This window comes from Plutella xylostella, chromosome 15 (assembly GCF_932276165.1).
Source record: "Plutella xylostella chromosome 15, ilPluXylo3.1, whole genome shotgun sequence".
NCBI lineage: Eukaryota > Metazoa > Arthropoda > Insecta > Lepidoptera > Plutellidae > Plutella > Plutella xylostella.
In genome coordinates, this window is record NC_063995.1 from 8,857,103 (window position 1) to 8,884,642 (window position 27,540).

The window sequence follows — 27,540 nt, forward strand, 5'->3', positions numbered from 1 at the left end:
CATACAGGAGTATTTGTCGGAGTAAAAGTTCGTGGGATTGGACTTTTTTTCTCTTGATAACATAACTGATGCTATTGTCAAAATGACTTGTAGGTATATAGTATAGTATGAGCAAATGAATTGGCAAATTTTTAAGCTATTACTGTAGTTTTTATTAAGGCCTAGGTATGAACTTGGACAAGACGACAATCGAAGTTGTGCAAGAATATGTCTACCTCGGGCAGACTATTCGGCTAGGCAGAAGCAACTTCGACAAGGAGGCTGCAAGGCGCATCCAACTGGGTTGGGCTGCATTCGGGAAACTTCGTCACATATTCTCCTCGGCCATTCCTCAGAGCCTGAAGACAAAAGTCTTCAACCAGTGCGTCCTGCCAGTGATGACGTATGGTGCAGAGACGTGGACACTGACGGTAGGACTGGTCCACCGATTTAAAGTCGCTCAGCGTGCTATGGAGAGAGCTATGCTTGGGGTTTCTCTGATGGATCGTATCAGAATTGAGGTTATCCGTCAGAGGACTAAGGTTACCGACATAGCTGTCAAAATATGCAAGCTGAAGTGGCAGTGGGCTGGTCATATCTGCCGAAGAATCGATAACCGTTGGGGTAGACGAGTTCTCGAGTGGAGACCACGAACAGGCAAACGGAGCGTGGGACGCCCTCCTGCCCGCTGGACTGACGACCTTAGGCGGGTGGCGGGTAGTGGTTGGATGAGGAAGGCCGAGGACCGAGTGTTGTGGCGCTCCTTGGGAGAGGCCTATGTCCAGCAGTGGATGATTATTGGCTGATGATGAATGGGTTTAACTTTCTTATTACATAGTTCTGCATGCAAACCTGTAAGAGGCTAAAATGTACTTTATTTCGAATTCCTGTGAGGATTGATAATATTAAGCCTAACTCTTGTCTTTTTAATGCTTAAAACCATTTCAGCAAATATGCTTTTAAGTCAATTTATCTATTTTCAAATTGTCGTTAATGAGTACCTACAAGGTAAATACCTACACAACTGTAAATTAAATGTGGGTTTGCACGATGTTTTCCTTCACCGTTAGACTGTTAGTACACGTCGTGTGACTTAAGTTCCAAAGAACCCATAAAAAGATATCCTCTCACTGAGCTACTGACACTCTTTTCAAAATAAATCATAAAAAAAATACTATTATAAATTTGAGCATGGCCAATTCACATTGGTATGACTATACTTAGTGTTGCAGTCCTCAACGCGAATGTGGCGCTCTTAATACAGGGTTTTTATATTCCTGGTTTGGCTTTACATGTGAAGCAGGCGTTTCATAGAATATTATGTTTAGTTCAGAATGTTTATTTTTGCGTTGGGGCTTTGTATTAATTTCAGTATTGCTGAGAAACTTTGATACCGCGATGTAGGATTTCTTAGAGATCTTCTTCTTCTTGTCTGTGTGTTGCGTTCCGAGCGCCATCTGTTGGTGTGTGGCGAGGTGTCCGCCACACGTCGCCGTCGTTGCAGTGTAGAGAATGCAAGAGGACATACCTATATGATATAGGTAATATGTAGAATTTCCTCTGTGTAAAACTCCATACTCTTCATAGTAAAAAACCAGGTTTCTATGGAACATTATTTTTTTTCCGGCGAATTTTTCGGGCGCTTGAAACGCAACACACAGAACATATGGAAATCCTACATCGCGGTATCGAAGATACAAATACCCATCGCCATCGCTAACCGTTGGCGTTGGGCATCTCCCGCCAGGCCACACCACCCGGCCTGGTCGGAGGATCCCCCCTTCGCCATGGGGATCGCCAACAACTCCAGCATCTCCAAAAGAAAAGAATGAATGAAAAAATAAAGATTTTTTTCGTTATTATACCCATTACTTAATATTACTTCCATGATTATACAATGGAAATTTTGCAAACGTTTTTTTTTTTACTGTGGGGAGTTTTTATTTTACACCCTATAGATGCAGTAAATATTTAAGAACTACATTGTTATTCGAGAAATGAAACATTTCAGTGTTATGGATGATATGTTAGTGGATTTTATATTACAAAATTAAACAAAAAAAATTTTAGACTTAGTTTAATTTTATTTCAGTATAAAATAGTCTTATTTATTTTCATTTACATGTGATCTACCTAACTCCTTAGATATATTTATGCTGAACTGTCTTTTATGTTATGTGTCCCTTCAACATAAGAAAACTCGATGTTTTGTTTCTGTTCTTCAGTCCATATACCATTTCCTGTGAAATAATGTTTCTTCTCTAGTAAATACAAGACTAAGCTTAAAACTTGGGATTTATTCAATTTAGAATAGTCAACATTATCAATAATGTTTGAGAGAGGTGATTTATTGTTTTTGCCATTAGCATTGATTAATTTTATAGTTTCATTAACTTTACTCCATGGATATAACAGAATGGTACAGTTTTCGTAAATCTCTTTATCAGTAAAATGTGTTGATAATTTTTTAAACACATATTTAACTTGTACAACAGGGACATTGATCCAGTACTGATGTCTCTGTATTTGTCTCCTAATTAGACTAGCACTGATCTTTTTGCCAAAGGCTTCTGACAAGCAAAATATTAAATCTTTTCCTTTGCCTGAACGGTCTCCTGGGGCTTTCTCAAACAGTTTATAGTGGTCAGAACATCCTGACAAGACATTTAAACTAAGGCACTTTTTATTATTTGAATATAAACTTTGCAATCTTTTGATTGCTGTTTTATTATAATATATCATTTTCAAAAATCTTGGGTGATTAAAAAGTACTTCAAATTCGGGAATCTCTTTAGCTTTTTCTAGTCTTTCACTGACAGTTTCTGGACTCAGAGTGTATATCGGAAAACACTTTGCTTGTGCTTCATCACTAATATTGTAGTTTTGCAAAACTCTTCTCATTTCAAATAGTGTCTTAAAATTTTTCATTGCAATTTTTGGATGCAGTTTGACTATCTCTTTTATATCAATTCCAGCAATAGCCCTAAATTCAAAAATAATGTGTTTCAAATTTTCTGGGTCTGTATGTATCAGGTATAAATTGTTTTTAATTTTTTCTTTTGGTATTCTCAAACTTGACTGCAATAGTGTGAGGCTTTCATTGATAACAGCTAAAGGCCTGTGCTTTATTGTTGCATATGTTTGGACACCTCTGTAGAACTCTTCTTCAGTTAGATCTAGTACTAATTCAAGGTACCTTTGTATTATTTTTAATCGCAACTGATACAATGTTTTTTCCTCTGCATCACCAACAATTAATGTTGTTAGAGATGTCGGCCATTGGGTCATGTAACTTGCAAGTCTGTTTTCAATGTTCAGAACAGCTGGTATAACTTTAGATTTCTTGAGTTCTGCTACAGTCTTTTGTTTTACTAAAGTTAAATAAGATGTTAGATGTTTAGTAGTAATATTTTCAAACCCACATTCCGTTAACACTTGGTGCCGATACTTTAGTGTTATGGGCAATGAGCTGAACAATAGTGGTTGTTCAACAAGCACTTTCTTTGGATAACCTAATTCCTTTACAGTCTCCACAATTTCAATAATTTCTTGGTCTTTGAGTTTTGTTATCGTCGGATGTTTTAAGCACATATAATGAGCTTCACTTTCTTTTATCTTAAGACAATTACTTATAGTATTAATTGTATTACTTGAGATACCGGAGGTTGATGCATCCCCAACGTATCGTAATCCCCAGCGCACCAAGTAATTACAAGAACAACGATGTAAATGTTTGAGCATTATGTAAATTAAAATACTACTGATCTCATTAGCTCTTATATTCGTACAGACTTTAGTTTCAGTCGGTATTCGTGTTTGTTTTGAATATTTAATTTATTATGGGGAAAAATTAAAAACAAACATTTACTTAGGTAATTTATTGTCAATGTCAAATTGACAAAGTCAAAATTTACAAAATATGTAAATGTCAATTTGAAAAAAATCTCTTTATTACTCTGTGAAATTCAAAAAATAATATACATCGATTAATGTGGTCGATTACTAACAGTAGTCAACTAAACAACACTGGGTTCTTGGGCGGGGTGGGGCATATTCAACTTTCGTTCCGTTCCGTTCATCATTCAATATCAACTGTCATTACCAGCGTTGCCAGAATGTTACAAAAGTAACATTTTACGTTACTTTTGACCCTCTTGTGTTACCTCCATGTTACACGACTCAATATGTTATATTTGTGTTACTTATTAGATTTTCCAGGAAATAAAAATAATATTACTGAAACGCCTCCAACTCCAAGAATGTGAATTGACTAACGGTGTGAAAATCTTTCAACTTCGTCCTGCCGCATATTCACTCACCCGCGTGAGTCGAGTGTAGTTTTCGCAATTTTCCATCCCCGGTTCTTGACGTGCGAACAAGTGAGTCGAGTGAGGTTCACTCTAAGTTCTGTCTGACTAGCAGCGAATCGATCAAGTACCTATGTGTCGTGGTTTTTTTTTGTAATTTGCGTTGTGATTTGTTAAGTAAATGTTGCATTCATTATTTTAATCCAATAAATGAGTACGTTTTTATGGATTCAGTATTTGCAACTGAAATAAGTTTTGACTGACACTGACTGTATGTTTTTTGCTTTTTTTAAATTTTACCGAATAGGACAGGAAAAATATTTTACTTTTTGTATAATAAACTACCATAACAAGTATTGTGTCGGTTTCCATATAAAAAAAAAGTCATGTTTCTTTTCTCGGGAAAATGTTACTTTTTGATCTGATTCGTGTTATATTTGACGATCTGCCACTGGCAACACTGGTCATTACTGTCATTGTCATCATTGAGTTGGGGCGTTGTGTTTTGTTATTTTAATGCAAACCATTATTTTGGTATAAGTACCAATTAAATTGGCTGTTTCTAGAGTTTTTCTAGTAGTTTTACATGCCCAGACATAAATATAAAAATTACCATGACAAAATCTAAGACATCTTTATTTGCATTAGGATTCTTTACTGCTGCGGCTGTATTTATTATAATATCGTTTGTGAGTCCTTATTGGCTCGTAGCTGATGGAAAACTAAGAAATCCTAAGTTCCAAAAAATCGGTAAGTTGTTTTCATTTATATGTGTGACTGACTATGTTTAAAATAACACAAGGGAGTAGGTGCGTATTTCGAACAATATTCGCTGCAAGGCAAAGGCGTTGACTTTGTGTTACATTCAAAGTAGGTTATCCCTATAATATTATCAAGTTATCAGCAATAAATGCTCAAAAAGTGTGCTTAGGTTGATGATTAGTATTAATTATACATCAATGCTACCTTGATGATTGCAACATTTAAAAAAACACATAATATGTTAGTCATATACAAAATAATAATATATTATTAAGTACATATTTAGATTTCATATTGTAATTAAGAATGATTTGTATTTGCAGGATTGTGGGAAGTATGTTTCAATGGATTTGAAGATGTCCATCACTGGTATGACACAGTTTTTACTGGGTGTTGGTGGATATTTGAAGAAGAATATTACATCATACATGACATTTTGCTACCAGGATTTTTCATCGCTACCCAGTTCTTCTTCACCATCACCTTATGTTGTGTGTTGATTTCAATATTCTTAACAACCCTATTTTTTAAGAAAGACGCTGATGATGACAATTATTTGACTCTTCTTGTAACACTGGGAACAGTTCTAGTGATTGGAGGTTAGTGTCTAAATGAAAAACAATGTTTTTTTGCAAATACTTATTTTATTTATTAGCCTTATGACATATTATCCATGTAGTAGTACATTTGTACACTCTTATAAACCTAAGTGATATGAAAAATTTAATATTTTGTTGGTTTCAGGTTTTTCAGGACTGATATCAGTGATAACATTTGGAGCTCGAGGAGATGGTCGTGATTGGATGCCAAATTGGGACCATAATGACCTTGGCTGGGCATACGCCTTTGGTGTCATTGGAATATTTTTCCTTTTCCCAGCTGGAATACTTTTCCTAATTGAAGCTAGAGTACATAAATATAAGAGGTTACATGAAATGCAAAGTAGAGAGCCCTCTTCTTACACTATGCAGGAAAGAAAGCTTGCGTATGCAAGTGGCCACACTGATATCTAAATCACGAGCTATAAGGAATTTATACTCAATCATCATAAATCATTTTGTTTTGCATTTAACAATTATTAGTGACAAAGAGTAAGCCAGCAGATTTATTACATTTGGTAATCACATATTTGAATAACGATACTTAATTATTAGTAAATATGTAATACGTAGATGTAAACATAATTAATTATAACTGTCTATTTGAAAATACAATGAAATAGCAGGTATTTTTTTAAATAATTTTCGTCCGTCCAATATTTTGTGTGGCCAATTCACGTGAAGAATCTATATTTTAAAGATCTGACATTTAAATAATATTTTTATGTTATTTTATTTAGTTACATCAATTTTCTATAATTCTATTTCTAAATTAATGGATAAAATTTTGTATAATGTTTTTTTTTAATTATTCGTCTGTTAAACTTACAAAATCAAAGCATTTTACAAGTTGATTGAAATATAGCTAAGACATAGATATAAATATTATTATGATGCCGTCCACATTTTTAAATACCTACACTGTTAATTTTTCAATTTAAAGTGTATAGGTAATACTTATTCTGAGTTTTTTTATTTATAAGATGTAACGTATGTCTACTTTCTATAGTGCCTAAGCAATATTTATGTAAGTGGCCTTACTGTAGTAATTAAGCGTTTCAAATTCTTTAGGAACTGTACTTTTTGTAAGCAAGGCAGCTGTTGCAGACTGAAAAGCTAAGGATACGCATTGCTCCTCAGATAGTCCTAGAAGCAAGCCATGTATGAGACCACATGAGAAACAGTCTCCTGCCCCTGATACATTAACTACATTATGTACTACGTTTTCTATTGAATACAATCGTGCCTTAATATTACACTCTTGGTTTTCTTTTAAAAAGTTTTCATTGTGAACGATCACAACACCTTTAGAACCTAAAGTTATAATTATATATTCAATGAATTTTGAAACAATTTCTGATAGACTTATTACTTCACTGATAACATCTATATTATTTTCATTGATGGAAATATTAGGCTTTAAATATGTTGCCATTGCTCGAAGTTCATTTAGATTTGGAGATGCATATTTTACAAATTGATTGTTAAAAACGACCGTAGCTTTTCTTCTGTCCGTTGGTTCAAAAAACACTGCAACAAATAAAAATATCTTTTATTTTCCGTGGATGGTAAATTAAAAATTGATAAATATTTTTTATATCCTAATTTAAGTTACATAAATAGGTATAGTTCATGTACAGATAGATACAAACAATGCCACAATGGCAATTTTACGTTTATGGTAGAAAGTCACGAAATGATGTGGCAGCATCGACTTTGAATGTGTCTACTACTACTTACTACCATTGACACGTTTCGTTCATTCAAATACTTTTAGTCTGTGGTCAATAAGCATCTCCAACGCTTCTTGTTTGGGCGTGTTCTATTTTATTTACAATTAAGTGTAGAGCTACTTAGCACGAAGTTGTCAACAGTATTTACCAATATACGGACTAATAAACGTAAGTTTTGCACTTTTATTAGCTATTTATACGGAAAGTAACTGAAGCTGGAGTACACACAACCTAGGATCCTATTGGTTTACTCTACAAACGAATTATTAAAAAAACATCCTCTAATCTAAACATCTTAGTACCTATTTATTCCAGCTTATACACATTTTAGTATAATGCTGTAAATAGTTTTGTTTATTTATTTATTAACAGTTTTCAATCTATTCAATGGTCAAGTTAAGTGTGTACATACACAATGAGTCAGTCAACTACTAAGAAACTGGTTAAATTAACTTCTTGTGACTACAAACTCTTAATAATTTAAAGTACATAATCGTTTAAAAGTATATAACTAACTAAATATTTATATTATTTGTATATTTTATTATTAATACAAGTTAAATATATTTTAGTATTTCTTAATACTTTAAAATATTAATAATTTACTGAGTTGACGAGGAAGGCCAATGACAGAGAGCTGTGGTGACTGATTCCTTGTGTAAGTTGTATTCCAGAAGAAGATAGTTAAAGGTTCCACTCGAGAGAGCCGGGTGCAGGTAGTTACACCCCCACAGAGACTAGAATAGAATTGAATGGCTGTTGATGATAATGTTGTATTTTGTAGTGTAGGTATGTATTATAACTGAAATACACTGTGCAGCAAAATAAATATAACACTTTCATTATTTTATTTAGTTCTTATTGGAACTAAAATGCATGCGATGTGGAAGGATAACAATAGGTAATGCTTCTCAACTAGGAAGGTCTAAATAGACATGTAGCAGATGATGATGATGATATAGTATTTCTTAAATTCCAAATGCATATTATGTGATCTGTACTGTCCATAAATATATTTTTTTTGACTCATGTCATAGTGTTGATGAATGCAATGAAATACCTACATGTATGGTACTGGTAGGTACATAACGAAAAAATATCTCTAGAGAAAGAAAATCTCTAAACTCCAGGTTTCTTCAACAAATAAGTTCCCTCATGGGGCTTATAGTATCTCTTGTTGACAAAATCTCTAAGTGACTGGTTTAAAGATTGCTACCTGGAACATAAATGGACTACCTCCAAACAAACACGAACTGTCTCTTCTAATAGAATGTCACAAGCTAGATGTTATTTTAATATCGGAAACACACTTTACAGAAAGGAGTCACGTTACCATTCCAGGCTTCGCAATCTACTCTACAAACCACCCGGACGGGACCGCTCATGGTGGAACCGCAATATTAATCAAAACCTGCATAAAACATCATGAAGAACATGCATTCAGGACTGATCATATTCAAGCTACCACAGTAACTGTCGAGAGTAAGGACGGCAGCTTCTCCATCTCATCGGTATACTGCCCGCCCAAACACAAAATCAAAGATCATCAATTCAGTCAATACTTCTCTTCTCTGGGCAATCGCTTCTTGGTGGGTGGCGATTGGAATGCCAAACATACCGACTGGGGCTCACGTCTTGTCACTACGAGAGGCCGAGAACTAAAGAAGTCCATAGAAGAAAACCATCTTCTTCCAATGTCTACTGGCGAACCAACACACTGGCCGACTGATCGCAACAAACAACCTGACCTAATAGACTTCTTCGTGATAAAAGGTATTTCACAATATTACTTTGATATTAAATCGTGCCTAGACAGCTCTTCCGGTCACACTCCAGTCATAGTAACCATGAGCTCTACCTTAATCAATTGTGAAGACTCACACTATTTGCATAATCATAAGACCGACTGGGAAGCATTTCGTGAATACATAGACAAAAATATCGAGCTTAAAATTCCTCTCAAATCAGAAGAGGACATCGAGATAGCTACCAAGTACATAACATGTCTCATTCAAGAAGCTGCTTGGAAAAACACCCCCGAATTGAATGATGTTAAAAGAGAGCGCTTCAACCTTAATGCAGATCTAAGAGAGAAAATAGCGGAGAAAAGAAAGCTGCGAAGAATATGGCACACAAGTAGGCATCCGGATGATAAGAAAGCACTCAACAAAGCTTGTCTCCAGTTGAAGATGGACATAGCCTCTCTAAAGAACAAAACTTTTCAAAGCTTCGTTGAATCGTTGACTCCAGATAAATCATCAGAATATTCCCTGTGGAAAGCAACGAGGCATCTAAATCAGCCGATGAACTGCAAGCCTCCTCTGAAAAAGACCGATGGTGAATGGGCTAGATCCAGTCAGGAAAAATCGGAAGCTTTTGCTCTACACTTGGCGGATGTCTTCAGCCCTAATGCAGCTGCTGACGGCATTGATGAAAGCTTTATCGAATCTTTACTCGCCCAAGACCTTAGAGATGACTCATCGATAAAACTTGCGACACCACGGGAAGTGTGGTCTCAAATAAGATACCTAAAAACTCACTCGGCTCCTGGCTTCGATCTAATAACGCCAAAAATTCTAAAAGAACTTCCCAAGAAGGCAATCGTTTTCATAACTATACTAATTAACGCAATTCTAAGGATGTCTTACTTCCCCCAACACTGGAAAGTTTCCCAGATCTTAATGATCTACAAACCCGGAAAGCCAGCCAATCTGGTAACGTCTTATCGGCCAATAAGTTTGCTGCCCATCATTTCTAAGATTTGTGAGAGGATAATCCTACGCAGATTGTCTCCTGCTCTAACCGAGAATAAAGTAATTCCAGACCATCAATTTGGATTTCGGTCAAGGCACGCTAGTATAGAGCAGGTTCACAGAGTCTGTGGAAAAATCAGAGATGCGCTCGAAAACAAAGAATATTGCTCAGCAGCATTTTTAGACATCCAACAGGCATTTGATAGAGTCTGGCACAAAGGGCTACTATTCAAGGTCAAGAAATATCTTCCTCACGCATTCTTCGGGCTGATCCAATCTTACCTGTGTGATCGAGTTTTTCACGTAAAAGAAAACGGTTCCATGTCAAGATTTTATGATATAAATGCAGGCGTGCCTCAAGGGTCTGTTCTTGGACCTACGCTCTACTCCCTGTATACATGCGACCTTCCAAAAACTAACCATACTCTGACTGCAACCTACGCTGACGACACTGCGATTTTGGCTAATAATTCAGACCCCTCCATGGCCTCGTTTCTACTGCAATCTGAACTGGACCAAATAAGCAAATGGTTAAGCGTATGGCGTATAAAATCTAGTGCCTCAAAATCAACCCACATCACATTCACACTGAGGAAAGGAAATTGCCCTGAAGTGAAGCTGGCAGGAGAACCACTCCCACACTCTGATTCTGTCAAGTACCTGGGAATTCACCTGGACCGCAGACTGACCTGGAAAACGCACATAAAAAAGAAAAGAGATGAGTTAAACCTGAGATACAGAAGTCTATGGTGGCTGCTCGGAAGAAAGTCAATGCTATCTTTAGAAAACAAACTTTTAGTTTACAAGACTATTCTCAAGCCAATATGGACATATGGCATTCAGCTCTGGGGCAGTGCTTGTAACTCAAACATAGAGATTCTACAACGATACCAAAACATACTTCTGAAATCCATATCGCACGCTCCTTGGTTTATTACCAATAGAGAAGTCCACGAGTTCCTAGGAATGCCAACTGTTAAGCAAGAAATAGCTACATCATGCTCCAAATATAAAATACGCCTGGACAATCATCCCAATCCCTTGGCACAAGATCTCCTTCTACACAGCCACAAACGTCGGCTTAAACGTCATGCAATACTGGAGCTGGATGAAACCTTTGCTTCCTGCTGATTGAAGAGTACTTGTCACTGGACAAGTAACTCTAAACGCCTGATACCTCCATCAAACCTGCTTATGGTTAAGGAACCGATCGCAGATCAAAATTACAGAAAAAAAAAAAAAAAAAAAAAAAAAAAAAAAAAAAAAAAAAAAACTCCAGGTAATATACAACATAATATGCTTTACATTTATTTATGTCAATGTTATAATTTTTAGAAGAACCTACCAAGTGTTTTCGGTACCTACTTAAATTATTGTTTCCTTGAAGTCTATTAAAGTCCCACAGCAAGCTTAGCGTGTGAACACTTCGCATTGTAAGGTTCGTGAATGTTATACCATAACTACACAGTGTGTTGTGTTGATTGCGAAACTTTTTACTCACTTGTTATTCATCTCAAGCACATAGCCTCGGTTGTTTGGGTGAAAATGGGTTTACCTTAAATGAACCTATTCCATTAGGACGCTTGTGCGAAACAATTGAACTAATTATCAGAACGTTTTTTCGTAAGAAGCTTTAATGAAGTTCATTTGAAGGTATACCTACTAGGTTCTCTTTGACTGCTAACAAAAAAATTATGTTGTATACAGAGTTATTTTTAAGTTTTGAAGTATTATATTCCAGTAAAGTAATTAGGCGTACACCTCCTTGCTTGATATAGGCCCTTAGGATTCACTGTAACAGTGTCCTTCCTCAAACACTATCCTGTGTATGATCCCTGGATAATTTTATTGCGCATACCATTCATTATCTTCTTTTATATCAATCACTCGGCTTTTAATGATAGTTCATGCATGTTTTAAATTATATATTTTATAGTATAGTTACGCTTTGTGCTTTTGTCATTACATAAGTACTGACTTGTAGATGTAATAAAAACCACAAATGAATCATTGTTACAGATAGACAATGAAGAGCCGAAGCTTGGCGGGCAACTGCGGCATTGGTGTATTTGTTATTGCCCTTGTGACAGTGGCATTGGCATTCGGCACGCCTAGCTGGCTGGTCAGCGACGATAGGATAAGAAGTGCTCGCCTGGACAGGTAATTAAGTCTCGTGAGAACTTTGTGATCATGGTCACTTTAAGCCATTAACACTTAATATGTAGGTGTACGTATATATATTATAACATATATATTATGTATATAGCTATCAAAGTTTGTAGGATATGCATTTATGCTGCAAACTTTGCGTCAGTAATTATTATTCAATAGGCTAGTTACCTCGACAACCTAGTGTAATATTGCACTGTACAATACATGTATATTGTATAAACATACATAGAGCATAATAATATATATATACTTTGTACCATATTATCATAATATGTATTATATTTTAATTTAGACGACCGAATGGCGTAGTGATTAGTGACCCTGACTACTGAGCCGATGGTCCCGGGTTCGATTCCCGGCTGGGGCAGATATTTGTTTAAACACAGATATTTGTTCTCGGGTCTTGGATGTGCCAATACCCGGGCAATAGGCCCGCCCTCTATTACATTGGGACTAACATAACACTCTGGCGAAAAGTGGGTGCAGCAATGCACCTCTGCCTACCCCGCAAGGGAGTACATTAGTACAAGGCGTGAGTGCGTGTTTTTTTTATTTTAACTATCCCAAAAAACATAATACTTAAAAACTCTTCTTCTCTTTTGGTATCCAGACTAGGACTATGGAGTCACTGCTTCAGATCGCTTCCAGATCCTCTAGATCAGTATCAAAGACGTTTCTTTGTTGGCTGTCGGTGGGTGTATGACCCCTTCACCACCGGATATGATAGAATACGCGGATATCTGCTTCCTGGTAAGACATAACCTTGACAGAGTAAGTTTCATGGTAATAATGAGAGTCCAAGATGTAATCATGTTTTTATATTTCAGGTTTCATGATCGCAACTCAGTTCTTCTTTACGCTGTGTCTCATTGGAGTTCTGATTTCGACAGTTTTGGTGTTGATATTTTTCTTATGTTGCGGGCCGGATCAACGTAGATTTCTAACGTTGATTAAAACAATAGGTTACATTATGCTTGGTGCAGGTAATTCATATTTTTATTTTTATCAGAACAACAATAAATATAATCAGAATTGTAATTTTCTGTTATATTTAAATATTATAATAATATGTTTGACATTCCAGGTATAAGCGGCTGCATTGCAGTAATAGTATTTGCAAGCTTAGGGAATACAGATGGCTGGATGCCAGATCATCCAAATAATTATCTCGGTAAGATATATCACAGAGCCCATTAGTATTTTAGAATACTTCAATGTTACAATAGTAATCAAGTAGCTATTTATTTATCTCCCAACGTTCCTATTATTTTCAGGTTGGTCTTTCGGGTTAGGCGTTGTTGGTTCAGTCGCATGTATCGTGACGTCGGCGTTGTTCCTCACGGAAGCAAATATACAAGCGAAGAAGAGAAAACGATTCAGAGAATCTCAAGCACGATTTGAAATGGATCAAGAGTCCAAGGCGTAAGTGAATAATTCTACTGATGTATGAGTTAATTAGGTCAGAAGTCAGTCAGAGCAATAGAAAAGTTCATAATTGACTGCATGGCACAACGTACCTACATCAAATTCTGTTACTGATGTTATATGTTAGAAGCTTTAACCAATCATTTTGAATGTAGAACTTTTACTTGATATGTATATTATTATTTAGGTATGCATTTTAATAACATTCCAAAAATCTTTTGGTTTCATAATAAAATGTTTGTCAATATATACTAAAACTTGCGTTATAAATATTTTATATATAAGTAAAAATACTGTTTATATTATCCATCTAATATTCTGTTTAAAGCTATATAAAATCACTTGAATAGGTACCTATAAAGTTGTTAACCTGCTAACTAGGTATATGCATGAAAATAATACACACAGTCAAAATTTGAAATAAACATTTTCAAACTATTGTGTTGTCGATAATTAAATAAAAATCAGTGCACAACCAAGTTCATAAGTTAAATAAAGTAATGTTGATCTGAGCTATGTAGGTTTAAGATATTTTTGGTATTTTGTACAAGTAGGTATACTTTCAAATCTATAATCCATTATTGTTATATACTTATTACATTTCGAAAGTCTGATCAATTTTAATTAGTACACTACTTAATTAACAGCTGAGAAATACTTTAAGTCATCATTCTTAAAAGCCATTACCATTGTATAATTTAAAGAATCTCAAAAAAATACGAATGAGTAATTTAATTATGTTTATCCGTCCATTTATAAATAGGTAGGTATTTAGAGATTTTTACCTGAAATGTAATTTTAAGATCCGTCCATTGTTTTGATACTAAGTAATTAAGTATATTTTTTAATAAACAACTGAAACAGCAAGTTTTTTTTATTTGACCTAAGATTACAGTTATGGTTAGTGTATTTTATTAGACCTTAGATATTATTAGTGGTTACCTATGAACTACTAGCTATGCAGACCATCCAATAAAAAAATATATTCAAAGGTGAGGACCAACACCAAAGAATCTCTTTTCACAGTACATAATTTGTAGGTATGGTTACTCACGTGATAGATCGCGAGGTGTATCGCTGTCTTCGAATACTACTACACATCTAGCCACCACTTTACAAACAAATGAGGTACTTATTATCATGTAAAGATTTGTATAAAAATAATCAGATCAATAGACAGATTAGTCTATATCTTGCCTACCTATATACAGAGTTAAACCTGTAGGGTGACTCTATACTGACGAAAAACGAATGAACGAGAGCTGTCGTGCCATCGGCACGTTTAAATGCATCGAGAATCGAGATAGAGTCGTGGCGTACGGCGTACGCAGCAGCGCTCCGAAACATCGTTTTTCGTCACATAGAGTGACCCCTGTCTTTTTAATAGTTTTATTTGCTATGTGCGGGCTTGGGCTACTACTTGATTGTCACACATGTCATTTAGAAAGAAAAATACAATACATCCCTAATGTAACAGTGCTTTTTGATGTCTCTACCATTCCGTATTTTCTACCATTTAGTAGAGTTTTACCTATGGCAACATAAACTGAATTTCATTCATTCAATTATAGTGATGAGCTTTCTTGAAGTACCGATTATATTTACTAAAATATTCGAATGATTGTAAGGTAGGATCTGTGAAAAGTTTATAATAAAAAAAAGTCTCAGTTCCGTCATCAACTCTACAAATCCTTCTGTCAGTTAGAATTTTCTGTTTATAAATTAAATTCCATATTATATTATTTTGTTGGAGGGCTTAACATTTAAACAAATTTAGTTACAAAACTTAATAAATTATCTTATGAAAAAATGACGGCCGATAATGAATATCCTAAAGCTTCAAGTAAGTTGAATAATTTGGGCACGCCCTACCGACCGCTTTCTATCTTTTTAGAACTTTTAGATCACCATTGAATATCTCGACAAATAATGTGTATTATTTATTTACGCTAGCCAATAATAAATCTACTCCATGGTGTATAACCTCATAAGTAATATCTTTCAGATGCGACGTTAATTGGAGCTGCTATAACGTATGTGTCTGGTTTGTTTCTGCTCCTGTCGTTTGCTGGTCCATACTGGATCGAGTCCTATCCGGAGATGTTCTCGTCATTCAAGCACATGGGATTGTGGGAATATTGCTTTGATCGATTCAGATTCCCATCTTACCAGTTTGACAAATTGTTTCACGGATGTCACTCAGTTTTTAGCCAGGTAAATCAAAACTCTACTAGTTATTAAACCTGAATCATGTATTATTTACCTATTTGTCAAAATCAAAAAGGTGTATACAGTATTTTAGCATTCATTTTTACATTCCCTAATTTAGTTCAGTCTTGACATGTATTATAATATTAATTTCAGGAATACTATGTTATTCGCGAGTGGTTGCTGCCCGGATGGCTGATGGTCGTACAGACATTTGTGACTCTTGCTCTGATACTGTCTCTCTCAGCTCAAGTCATACAGGCGTGTGTCATTGTGCGCTGGCCTCTGAGACCCATCCTGCGCTACGAGTGGATCTGCATCTCTGTCACTTGTATTATGGATGGATTGGCCAGTAAGTAATAACTCTTAAAATTGCAGTTTACATTTGTGAAAATTAACTAAGTTATGATTGAAATATAACTATAAATATACCTATCCATCAATCAATCATATTGGCAATATTGGTATTGCCCAAAGATGTATTTTGATTGGTTCAACTAATGAATAAAAACAAAATAATGAAATGAGTTATAAAATGAGCAAGGGACAACTTTATAATATTTTCTTTAAAAAAATCTTTTGTATAAAATTGAAACACTGACCACTGATGGTGTTATTTCCAGGTTTTTTCCTGTTCCTGGCAGTGGCAATCTTTGGCGGCAACTGCTACAGGCGTGACTGGCTGCTCTACCCCTCCTTCAATGTGCTCTCCTGGTCATATGCCTTTGCTGTTATTGCCTGCATGCTTTTCGGTAAGTTATGTGCCCTGCTTGCACCTTTGCAAGTATTTTCATTGGTTTTGTGTCAAGAACTTAGTTCAACCTAGATGTGTATCCAGAAATGGATGGCTTTCTGCTGTCTTACTCTTGTCTCAGATGTCTGTGTTTCGAAATATTGTTTGTAGTTCAAGAGAATGACACTCCATCTCTTTCTTTGACAGGCGTAGCGGCAGTGCTGCTGTACCTGGAGTCGCGCAAGCTGTACGAGCTGCGGCGCGAGGCCAAGAACCTGGTGGCGCAGATGCAGCACAGCCAGCCCGAGCACGCGCTGCAGCAGCTGCAGCAGCAACTGCACCAGCAGCGCGCCATGGGCGGCTGGTCCTCGTAGACCAACCCCATTATTATGTCCAGCAGCAGCTAAGGTTGTTTCATATTTGAATACTGCCAGGGCATTTTCACTATTTCTTTGTTTTAATCATGTGCTGCAGCAATTGCACCAGCATAGGCAGCTGATTGTTTAGTGCATTATTTTCACTGTTTCTTTGTTTCACCTCTTTAGAGAAATGCTTTGAACTAATCGTGTGTATCTTGTATATTGGAAGATGTTGTTTTCAGAGAGCCGTAGGGATTTTACTCAGTGACTCACCATTCGCTAAGCTCTGGTCAGCTTGCTTGGAGTGAATGTTTGTTTAATCAGGTCATAATTTAGATAGGTAAGGAGCAGATAGGCTCAGTGACATATCCGAAGACTCCTTATTACATACTACTATGGAATCTAAACAAGGGATCACAAATAGAAAGACGTTGTAATACATTAGCAGCTCACATGCATTCCACAAACGAAGATGCTATAAGTCCACCAATTCACAATATAAGATTATTTATCACCAACTTTACTTATTTCGTTAAGACTGAATGTTAGCACTTTTATTGTAACTCTGCTCTCAATGAATTTTATTATGTTATATTTAGTCCTATTTGTTTTTGTGTTTGGAATTTTTGTACGTGTACTTATGATATTTATGAACTTCATGTTTAGATTGTTTATTCAATTTATTGTACCGGTCGCTTACTAATTATAAAATCGCCTGTATTCAACCTTGCTGTATTCTGTTACAGTTAATGAAATTTATAGATTATCGGCATTTTAACATATTTTCACTGATTACTCACTTGGTATAATTCAAATAAGGGATTTATTTTACCTATATTATTAAGAGATTTATTTTATTGTACCTATGTATTGGATGTAGCCTAAATAAGTGCCTTAAAAATCATAATATTATCCCTATTGGACCGACATAATAGAATCTCATTATATTAAAAATTACACAACTTTATCTATATAAACTAAATAAAATATCTTGTAATGGCTTAATTTTTCGCAAAAAGCGACTATTATGTGTGATACCTAGAGATATAAATATTTTCGTGTGTTCATCTAAATTGGTGGTAATTCGATGTAAGGTAAAATAACAATTATTTTATAAAGGTATTTTGTACAGTATTCGATTTATAAAGAATACTTATCTGAAAAACAATGATTATTTTTTTAGATAATTAAGTTTTAGTTTTAATGAACACTCCGTCCACAAAATAAATAATGTTTACTTCGATCTATTTTAACGCCATGCAATGGTTTTTTTTATGTTTAAGACAAATACTAGCACCTAGCGAATGACAAATAAATGTATTTTTAAATAAGTATTATGTTTTAATTACACTGCAATAGAAAACGAAGTCACTGTAGCTTAGGAAAAATAACTCCATCTCGTGGTACCGATTGCATTTGAGATCCCTTATTTCTGCCAAGCTAGAGTAACAACTTTACTACTAACCTAACCACTGGTATAGTGTGCTATCAAAGCCATATTCAATCAAAGTCGATGCAGCCGCCCATTCATTGTGAAATGTGCAAAATTGATATGATACCATAATACCTACCACTTTATATTTATAGCAGACCAGAAAAATAGGCAACCAGGTACCTTACATAAGTGCTGCTAAGCTGGAGATTAAACAGTCACCTGCAAAGAAACCTATAAGAATAGTCACCTCGCAAAGTGCAGCCCTCCTAGGAGCGACCAGATTCATTTGCAGTCCACTATACCCGTCAGCGGTCGTGGTCTACCTGCTTAGTTTAACCATAGATGGAGAGTCCTACCTGGCTTGTCCATGCGCTGGCACAGAGCCAGCACGTGGTGCACGGTGGCGGGCGGCGCGTTGCCGTCCAGCACCACCAGCGGGGCTCGCGAGAGCACCTCCATGTGCTTGTCCACCTAGAATACACGTACTAGTGAATGTATAAGTGGATATAAAAGGTAAAAAAGTATTTATTAATAAAACAAAGGTTTTGAAATTTTTACGTTCACGGATGGGGAAAAAATTACGACAGTATCAGTAATTTGGTTGGACACGATGGTAAAAGTGCCTATCTACCTAATGCAAACTATTTAAATGTATATGTAGATAGATAGTTAAGTGTCCCAGTTATCCCACCTTTCTATCCTTGATAAGTTCTATGAGATTTGAAAACCTATTTACAAGGTTAGAAGGTTAAGGCTCTAAAGTTAGGGATAAAAAAGTACATTATAATCTTAGAGAAGTTTTAGTTACCAAGTCTATGGAGATGGACTGATGCAATGCCATGTCCCCGAGCCCCAGCAGGCACTCCCCGCTGGAGTCCATCACGGCGGCGTAGCTGGGCGTGCGGCCCCCCTCCACCCGGCAACCTGGGGACACGTCAGTATACAAATTATCTTTGCCGGGGGACGGGGGTTGGTACATGTTTATAAGGGGGACACTAGTGTTAATGTACTTAATTGGATGGGTGGACAGCTTAGCTGAAACCTGAAACTTGACACTCAGGTAAATGTAAGGATTAAGCGATTAGGTGCCTAACTAACAAATAGTCCCTAAGTAAGCTTATAAGTGTTTACGTCATCAACTATACACAGTAGTTGGTTTATGTGTATCTAATGGAATATCTATCGTCAAGTAAGATTACCGGTACAGTCAAAGGCGAGTAACCGTTATGTACTCATACCACTCAAGTGACTTCACCTGAACGTCATCATCCACCCTACCATCGAGCAGCATCTCCTCGGCGACCGACTGCAAGTAGTCGCCGTCCGCGTCGTCGCCGATGGCCGTGAGGAGCCGCGCGGCGCCGGGCCCGCGCATGCGCCATAGCGCCTCCGCCATGTTGCGCGCCACGCCGCCCGCGCACACGCCGCCCAAGCACGCGTGCGTGCTGCCGTCCAGCTGTGGACAACACAGGCTATGTTCACTTGTCTATGGTTCTGAAGTCTGTGGACGCTACACGGGTTTGTTATCGACGTCGGTAAACTCGTTTATTGTGCGTTCCACCAATCACAGCGCCGTATTTATGGCTAATCGCGATATAGTGACGTTACCTACGTCGTTAACGAACCCGTGTAGCGGTAGCTTTTCTTCTTCTTCAATCCCGCTACTCCTCCGAGGAGTCTTGGGCTGACACCAGGCGCTTCCATCCTTCTCTGTCGTGGGCCAGCAAGTTGAGCTCTGGCCTCGACTTCCCTTTCTCTTGGGCCTCGCTGAATATGGACCGCTTCCAGGTATGGTTGCGGTAGCTGAAGCCATAAAATTGATTGATTGCTTTTTAAAAGAGTTTTCGATTCTTTCATTTAAATTTCCACTACGAGTACTACGACCATCATAAGAAAAGGCGATGAAGCTTGATCAAACTCACGGGGGTATGGCAGAGGGTAGATGAGGAAAGCTAGAGTCTTAGAAAATGTAACTCCTATGTCTAGCCATGATATTTCTATGATCTAGGCTTATTTTCAGATGATTACCTACCTAGGTCACCTAGGTGCGTAGATTTTAAGTGTTTGTTAGTAGGGGAACCCGGGGTAAGAAGGGGTCGCTAAGGGAAAATTAAAAAAACAACAGGTATTTATAACCACAACGTTATCAATTATTTATGGCCTATTAGGAACTTAATGACGAACACTTTGGCACAGATTTTGCCAAAAAAGTAATCATTACAATTGACTTATTTTAAGAAATGTAAAAAATGGGAAATAAACCATCTTGCCCCATGTACGGGGTAAGATGGGGTAAGTATACTATGTGGGGCACAAAACAGACAAACAACACTTCTTCTGTGATTTTATCGTCAACACCAGCGCCTGCAGTGTGAGCCCAACGCATTCACCTTTGAAATCCGACCCACTTTTCCTTAGATTTAAAGTAGGACTGTTGATATCCTCAAGTAGAGGTAGACACAGTCATCTTCGTTGTTATTCTTCTTCGTAGGCTGTATCTGCTTTGTCTTTTTAAGCCAACTTCCCTGTAGCCCTTTTAGAGCCCTTCTACAATGTCAAATATCGGGTTGGAGAAAATAAAAACTTAAGCAAGCTAGATCCGTACCCTATCTTGCCCCTCCAACAATACCCCGTCTTGCCCCACGTTATATTTTTTATAAAAATACTTAATTAATAAAAAAAATATTTTCAATGTTAAAGTGATTTTGCACATATTTAAACAAAGCGTACCAAACCTTAAATAAAAAGACACAATTACCAAAAATGGCACTGTTTTACTTACTGTGTTGTGACGTTGTTTCTACCGGTCAAAAATAACATGGACACTACGCAAAAACAAACAATTGAGCTTACACAAAAAACGCATGCGCACACACCTGCTGTCACTGGCGCACTACTCAGATTCCTAAGATGTATAGTTTTTGTATATGTGGGGCGTCCCGTCTTACCCCGCGACCCCTTTTTACCCCGGGTTCCCCTATAACTTTTTTTGGTAGAACTTTATTAAAGTTAAATATCGGTAAGTATTCGGTACACATCCCTACATATTTAATTAAAATTACTTCAAATTTTTAAATAATATAATAAAGGTACTTAAGTACATCAATGTTAATTTAAGAAGGAGCTTTGGTGTGCACGAACCAACTTCCATTGTATTGTTTGTTATTTACGAACAGAAACAGCGCGGCTTTTCATTGCTATTAGAATTTGCAAATGGGCAGTTCTTCTTTTTAACCTACATAATGAGTAAAAAATTATCCCAAATTCGAAAAAAAAAACTATAGCTTTTTGGTGAACTCTTATCATTTTTATGATAGCTTCATGTCTATTCTATCGAAAAAGGTGGTTGGCCGCGTAGTTTACCATTTTTTTCAATATGTTAAGGACATAATACGTGGATAAGGCACAAAAAATTACACCTTCGTCACATTATCTTTTATTTTTTTTTAACGAGATAGTCTTCGTCGTTTGAAATGAAACTTTTTTGATACGCTAATAAACAAAATACCATTTTAGAAAACATATGAAGGAATGGATTTTTAGTAATAACAAAATATTTATTAAGTAGTTATTACCACTCTGTCACAATTTCAGCTAAAATGAACCTTGTTTTTGTTATAAATATTTTTTCGCTGCTAATTACAGTAAAAAATTAACAGCATAGACGTTAACATCAATGACTAAATTTAATATGATTTTTCCAAAGTTGTACTATTTATAACATAACATATAAACGACATAAAATAAGTTGACTACCAGGAGACACCAATCGTTACAAAGTGGTAAACGATGTGACAGAGTTGTTATTCTATTAAATATTAGGCAGGGTTTTAGAATAAAACAGTTTTATTTAATAAGTTTAATTTAGTAACTTAAATATAAATCATTATGGTTTCAATTTAGTCAAAGAATTAACTGGGGATATCTTTATAATTAGTATAACTAATTAAAATCACACTTGAGAACCTCTGGAGACTGAAATATCCGTATTTCAGGAACTTAAAGGACAAATTTGTTCCAACTACATAAATTAATGTTTATCTGCACAAATAATATTTTCGACAAACTAAAATTTAAGTAATATAACGAAAAATTGGTTCTACCTTTTTTGGCATAAGATTTATTTGCCTAATCTCGTATTGCATAGTAACGTTTGGTCAAAGTCTCGTTACGCCGAAAATCGTATGGCATAAATCTCGTTTAGTAAAAAGTTATTTCGCATAACATTGTTTAGCCTAATAATGGTATGGCCAAATCTTGAATAGCCTAATAATGCTATGGCATAGGTTTATTAGGTTTATACAAAGTAATAATATTCGTTTGGCTTTAACTTTGACGGAGCGTCTCCCTACATAGCGCAAACTGGTGCCTTGTATTGATTCCGCTGTTTGGAAAACGCTCCGCTCCGCTTCGCTGCGCTCCGCTTTGGTTTTGATGAACATGTGCACCTAACACGCTCCTCCTCGCTTTGCTCGTCGTCGCACCTATTTTTAGGTTTCGATCTCATGGGGTTTGTAATAATTATATTGGTCGTTAACTTTTGATTTTTATATCATACAATATCGTGATTTTCGGGATGTAGGAGAAAAATACCACAATTTGTACATTTACTACATACTTAATATATTATTTATTAACATAACATTACGAGAAACAAGATTATACATAGGTATAGACGAATATAAATTTGAGCAAACGAAACTTAGGTGTTTAAAGATTGTGCCTAAAGAGTTTTAGACGAAACGAGCCTTATGCCACATAAGTCTTGGCAAAGTGATGGTTCGGCCAAAAAAGTTTAGACCATACGAGTTATGCGAAATGAGTTTTGGTCAATAAAGATTATGCGAGATGAGCGGAACCCCGAAAAATTACGTAATTTCTTAAAGTTTTAATAAGCCATATTTCGAAAGTACAGAAGTGGCTCTTAGAACTTGAAAAACTATTTTTTTTCCTTTTTTAATTACCTTAGAAGCTGGAAGGACTTTAATGTAATCATCAAACATCCGATAAATCAATCTCCACCATATTAAACAGTCTACCACATTCATGGTCTGTTCTTGAGAATGATAACACGAAATCACCTTTTTCACTAACGAAACTTTTTATTACTGCAGCGCAAGTGTATTGGACGTTCCTTTCGCTTCGTACTTTAACCAAAACGTGTAGTTTCTCTTCAATTTTTCGTTGATGAATATCCTCAGGTTGGAGTGTTTGGTAAGAATGTGACAGATTTGTCGTGTGACAGAGGGGTAAAATGTATTGCAAAGTCGAATAGTATTTAAACAGTAACATAAAATGTATTATTCACATGTTGATTGCAAAGTAATCGTTATTACCAATGAGTAAATAACAAAATAATAATTTAAATATATTTTATTTTAACAATTACCTACGTGACGAAGCTGTCGCCGAATAAACACACGCACCTCCTGTCACACTTTGCGGGTGGCCGATTCGCGGTGTCTGGATCTCTAAGGGGAAATCTTACCAAGGGGGAAAAGGAGATCTTAAACTCTGATCGATGGCAATAAGGACGAGTGGCTCAAACAAATATTTTAAATGGCAACCTACGTGACAGAGTGTAACTACTAAAACATTGGGTAGTGAGAGACAATTTTTCAACATTTTTTTTAAATATTTCATAAATATTTTAAAAATATATATTTTGTTTTACTAAATAAGTAATATCTTCTGGAGTTTAAATAAAATTTTATATTTTATCTCGTCATATATTTTTTTTCTAACATTATGAAATATACGCAGGATGAAGAGGCAGGAGACAGCCAAGATTCGTATGAAATACACCTCTGTCACGCGGATTTACCACTCTGTAACGTAATTTTAAATACAAAAATATAAATTTATATTTTTGTAAACGTTCACAGCCGTTGTGTTTTTAGTACAATGCACGTTGAAATATAAATAAATAAATAAATATTTGTAAAACTCATGATATTTTCCTCACAACTGGTGGAGACACAGTTATGTAGGTTAAAAAGAAGAACTGCCCAAATGCAAATTTAAACGTTTGTAAGTGTTTGCCAGTTTATTATTCACAAGTATTTTATTTACAGTACCAAATCGTAAATCTGTCAAAATCACGATTAAGTTTTCATTCGATCGAATGCGCATTACCATAATTTGGTTTCACAAAAACATTTCATGATATTTATTGAACCATTAGCGAATATAATGCGAACATGCTTTTTTTTTGAAGACGCCTTTTGCCTCACTTTAATTTTGGAATACCGTAATTTGCTAAAATAATTAATAGCAGCCCTTGAACTAAATATAATTTGATTGGCGATTCATTATGATATAAGTACTTACGTAATATTAAAAAGGAATATCCGGGGAGATTACCCTAGTCCACTAATAATCACGACTTTTTCTAGTAGTACTAAACGTACCGATTGCATAATAGCTCTCTTGTATTATTTAGGGACTTTGTTGGTTTATCGTAGACACGATAAGAAGCAGAAATAGCTCTCGTTCGTTCGTGTTTTGTCAAGCTATTGCAACCCCCGAGATGTCGTGTTAGATCGTGGCGCGGACACCCTGTTGGCAGCGACGACCGCTTGTAGCCAACAGTTAGGCGCTGTGCACACCTGTGAAGCATGACGCGTGATCTAACAAGTTATCTGGCACGGAACTTGTCACTCGATCCAACATTCAAAGCATGGTATGGTGGTAGTATGGAGTAGTGAGCGACTGGTCTATTTGCGTGGCGTCACGTGGCATGAGCTGACGCGCCATTCAGCGTACCACAAGTGACGCACCGAAATGGAGGGATATTGTCACATTTGTAGTTAAGCAACAGCACCTTCATCAAACAACAACATTGTTTTAGGTGATTTCATTTTAGTGCCAGATCTACAAGCCAGTTCACGCGTCATGCAATCCGGTGGGTACAGCGCCTAACGCGACAGTAAGCTATGACATAGTATACAGGGTGTTGCAAAATTGGTATACTAAGCCGAAACCTACATGTGCAGCATGGTATATGTGTCGCAGGCATCTGGTTTAATCTCCTGTTTGATTGAACCGCTAGCCCGTTCATTGGATGACGCTGCTTAGTTGTATGACTAGGCCGAACGTTGATTGCACAAGCGTCACAAAACGTCCAACTAGTTAGCTGACTTAAAATCAGTCAGGTGGTGAACAAAACAAATATGGCGTCTAACAGCTAACAGCTGACACAAAAAGCACCTATATTGTTAGTTTTTTGCAAATAAATTAGCTTTAAAGTGCGTTATTTGTGTTAAAATAGTGTGACAACATGGATTTACCTATTATTACGCCGCGGGCGGATAGTTTCAAAGAAAAAATTGTGGCGTAACTGGATAATTATAAACAACAATATGAAGGTACGTTTATTGTTATTGTTTAGTTAATTTGTGAGATAAGAGCTTTGTAACATAGTCTTTTTGTTGACTCTTGTCTGGTCATGTTCACCCTAACCAGACATTACAAAGTTGCTATACTATATCCCATTCAACGACTCCGCTGAATGACGTTCAGTCAAGACGTCGAACGTTACAATCAACGACTTGACGAGTTGTCCTTTAGTCATACAACTGAATAGCGCCATCCAATGAACGGGCTAGTGGTTCAATCAAACAGGAGATTAAACCAGATGCCTGCGACATATCTAAGCCCAAAATCAGAATTTGGAAATTAGCGAAAAAAAAAATTATTTTCCCATATTAAAAAGTCACGTGACCAACATAGTTTCTATGGAAAATGAAAATTCTTTTTCGCGAATTTTCAAATTCTGATTTCAGTTTCAGGCTTAGATATACCATGCTGCACATGTAGGTTTCGGCTTAGTATACCCTTTTTGCAACACCCTGTATAACCCGGGGTGGCAGCGCAAGCAGGCAACGTTCACATCAAAACTAATAACATCTAATTTATGTATATGTATATCTCATCAAAGGGTAACGCTCTACCATTCTTGGATTCAGGTGCAAATTTATATGACGAAGATTACCACGTGTAACAATTATACTTTCATTAGCTTTCCAGTATGGTTCATTTAATTTACTCACTAAAGTGAAAAAGTTAACTTTAACCCCTACTTGTTTACATTTATTCTAAACCTAAGTGTACCTTTATATTCTATATCCGTTTTGTTATAAAAATCTATTGGACGGGTTACAGAATTTCGTAGCTGCGTAGCAGTTTCGTAGCGGCGTAGTAGTCTCGTAGCTGCGTAGCTATGGCGTAGCCGCCTTGGAAGCGTGCAGCAAATTGCATTCTTAATATGAGCAATATTGCATTTTTAATAGAACCACGTTATTACGCAGAAATTTATGGCATACTAAAGTTTCACTATATTGCAGTTAAATACATACATTCGTTCCAACTGCAGAATTAGTCAATAATAGCAATGGGTCTTACAGTCTATTTTCATGTAAATTATGCTGGATTTATCGCGGCGCTTTCTGTAGCGCGATGCATTCTGAACAATCGTGACCGTCGTAAATAAATGTAGCTGTGATTCAACTTTCTGTTCATAAATGTTTAAAGGATGTTGATTTACAGGCCTTTCAAGAACTTAAAATAAACTTGCTGAAAAGTCTCAGTTTGTAGTGGTTGTGCTGTTATTTTTTAGAGATAGCATGAAAATTAATTTACATTTGGATAAACTGCAGTTATGCAGTTTCACAGAGGATTGTATAATTAATATAATATAGAAGGAACTATAAGAATACAAAAATCTCTCAACTATAAAGAAGTGACGACCGAATGGCGTAGTGGTTAGTGACCTGACTACTGAGCCGATGGTCCCGGGTTCGATTCCCGGCTGGGGCAGATATTTGTTTAAAGACAGATATTTGTACTCGGGTCTTGGGTGTTGATATTTATATTTAGTATCTATCTATCTATGTATTTGTGTAGATATATCAGCTGTCCGACACCCATAACACAGGTTCTGCCTAGCTTGGGGTCGGATGGCCGTGTGTGAGATGTCCCCACATATTTATTTATTTATTTATTTATTTATATAAAGAGAACCTAAATTACAATACCTATTCAGTATCCATCTATAAAGTCATGAAAACGGAAGTG

General features: G+C 36.2%; 5 protein-coding genes across 5 annotated transcripts in view; 3 read left to right on the plus strand and 2 right to left on the minus strand.

The window, feature by feature from the left end:
- Positions 1 to 2,043: 2,043 nt before the first annotated feature.
- On the minus strand, positions 2,044 to 3,853 carry LOC105388320 (transcription termination factor 5, mitochondrial). The gene has a single exon (XM_011559207.3). It carries the CDS (start codon positions 3,718 to 3,720, stop codon positions 2,131 to 2,133), a length of 1,590 nt encoding a protein of 529 aa, XP_011557509.3. The 5' UTR covers positions 3,721 to 3,853; the 3' UTR covers positions 2,044 to 2,130.
- A 964-nt stretch (positions 3,854 to 4,817) lies between these two features.
- Positions 4,818 to 6,152, plus strand: LOC105388319. The gene is made up of 3 exons (XM_011559206.3): positions 4,818 to 5,036; positions 5,372 to 5,647; positions 5,793 to 6,152. Exons 1-3 carry the CDS (start codon positions 4,901 to 4,903, stop codon positions 6,059 to 6,061), a joined length of 681 nt encoding a protein of 226 aa, XP_011557508.2. The 5' UTR covers positions 4,818 to 4,900; the 3' UTR covers positions 6,062 to 6,152.
- A 302-nt stretch (positions 6,153 to 6,454) lies between these two features.
- The window catches only part of LOC105388337 (pseudouridine-metabolizing bifunctional protein C1861.05), a 115,845-nt gene continuing 94,759 nt past the window's right edge, over positions 6,455 to 27,540 (minus strand). The window contains exons 8-11 of the mRNA XM_038108413.2: positions 19,744 to 19,921; positions 19,274 to 19,389; positions 18,822 to 18,936; positions 6,455 to 7,177 (exon numbers count right to left, since the gene is read on the minus strand). Of these exons, the coding sequence (XP_037964341.2) occupies positions 6,660 to 7,177; positions 18,822 to 18,936; positions 19,274 to 19,389; positions 19,744 to 19,921 (927 nt within the window). The 3' untranslated portion in view covers positions 6,455 to 6,659. The remainder of the gene's footprint in view (positions 7,178 to 18,821; positions 18,937 to 19,273; positions 19,390 to 19,743; positions 19,922 to 27,540) is intronic.
- Positions 7,428 to 14,210, plus strand: LOC105388316 (uncharacterized). Its single transcript, NM_001308566.1, is given in 6 exon segments — positions 7,428 to 7,548; positions 12,153 to 12,293; positions 12,916 to 13,055; positions 13,133 to 13,288; positions 13,390 to 13,476; positions 13,580 to 14,210. Coding segments are annotated over 5 exon segments (669 nt in total). The 5' UTR covers positions 7,428 to 7,548; positions 12,153 to 12,159; the 3' UTR covers positions 13,732 to 14,210.
- LOC105388317 lies at positions 15,404 to 18,364 on the plus strand. Its single transcript, XM_011559203.3, has 5 exons — positions 15,404 to 15,573; positions 15,736 to 15,944; positions 16,095 to 16,290; positions 16,562 to 16,690; positions 16,879 to 18,364. The coding sequence occupies exons 1-5, from the start codon at positions 15,540 to 15,542 to the stop codon at positions 17,043 to 17,045; spliced, it is 735 nt and encodes a 244-aa protein (XP_011557505.1). The 5' UTR covers positions 15,404 to 15,539; the 3' UTR covers positions 17,046 to 18,364.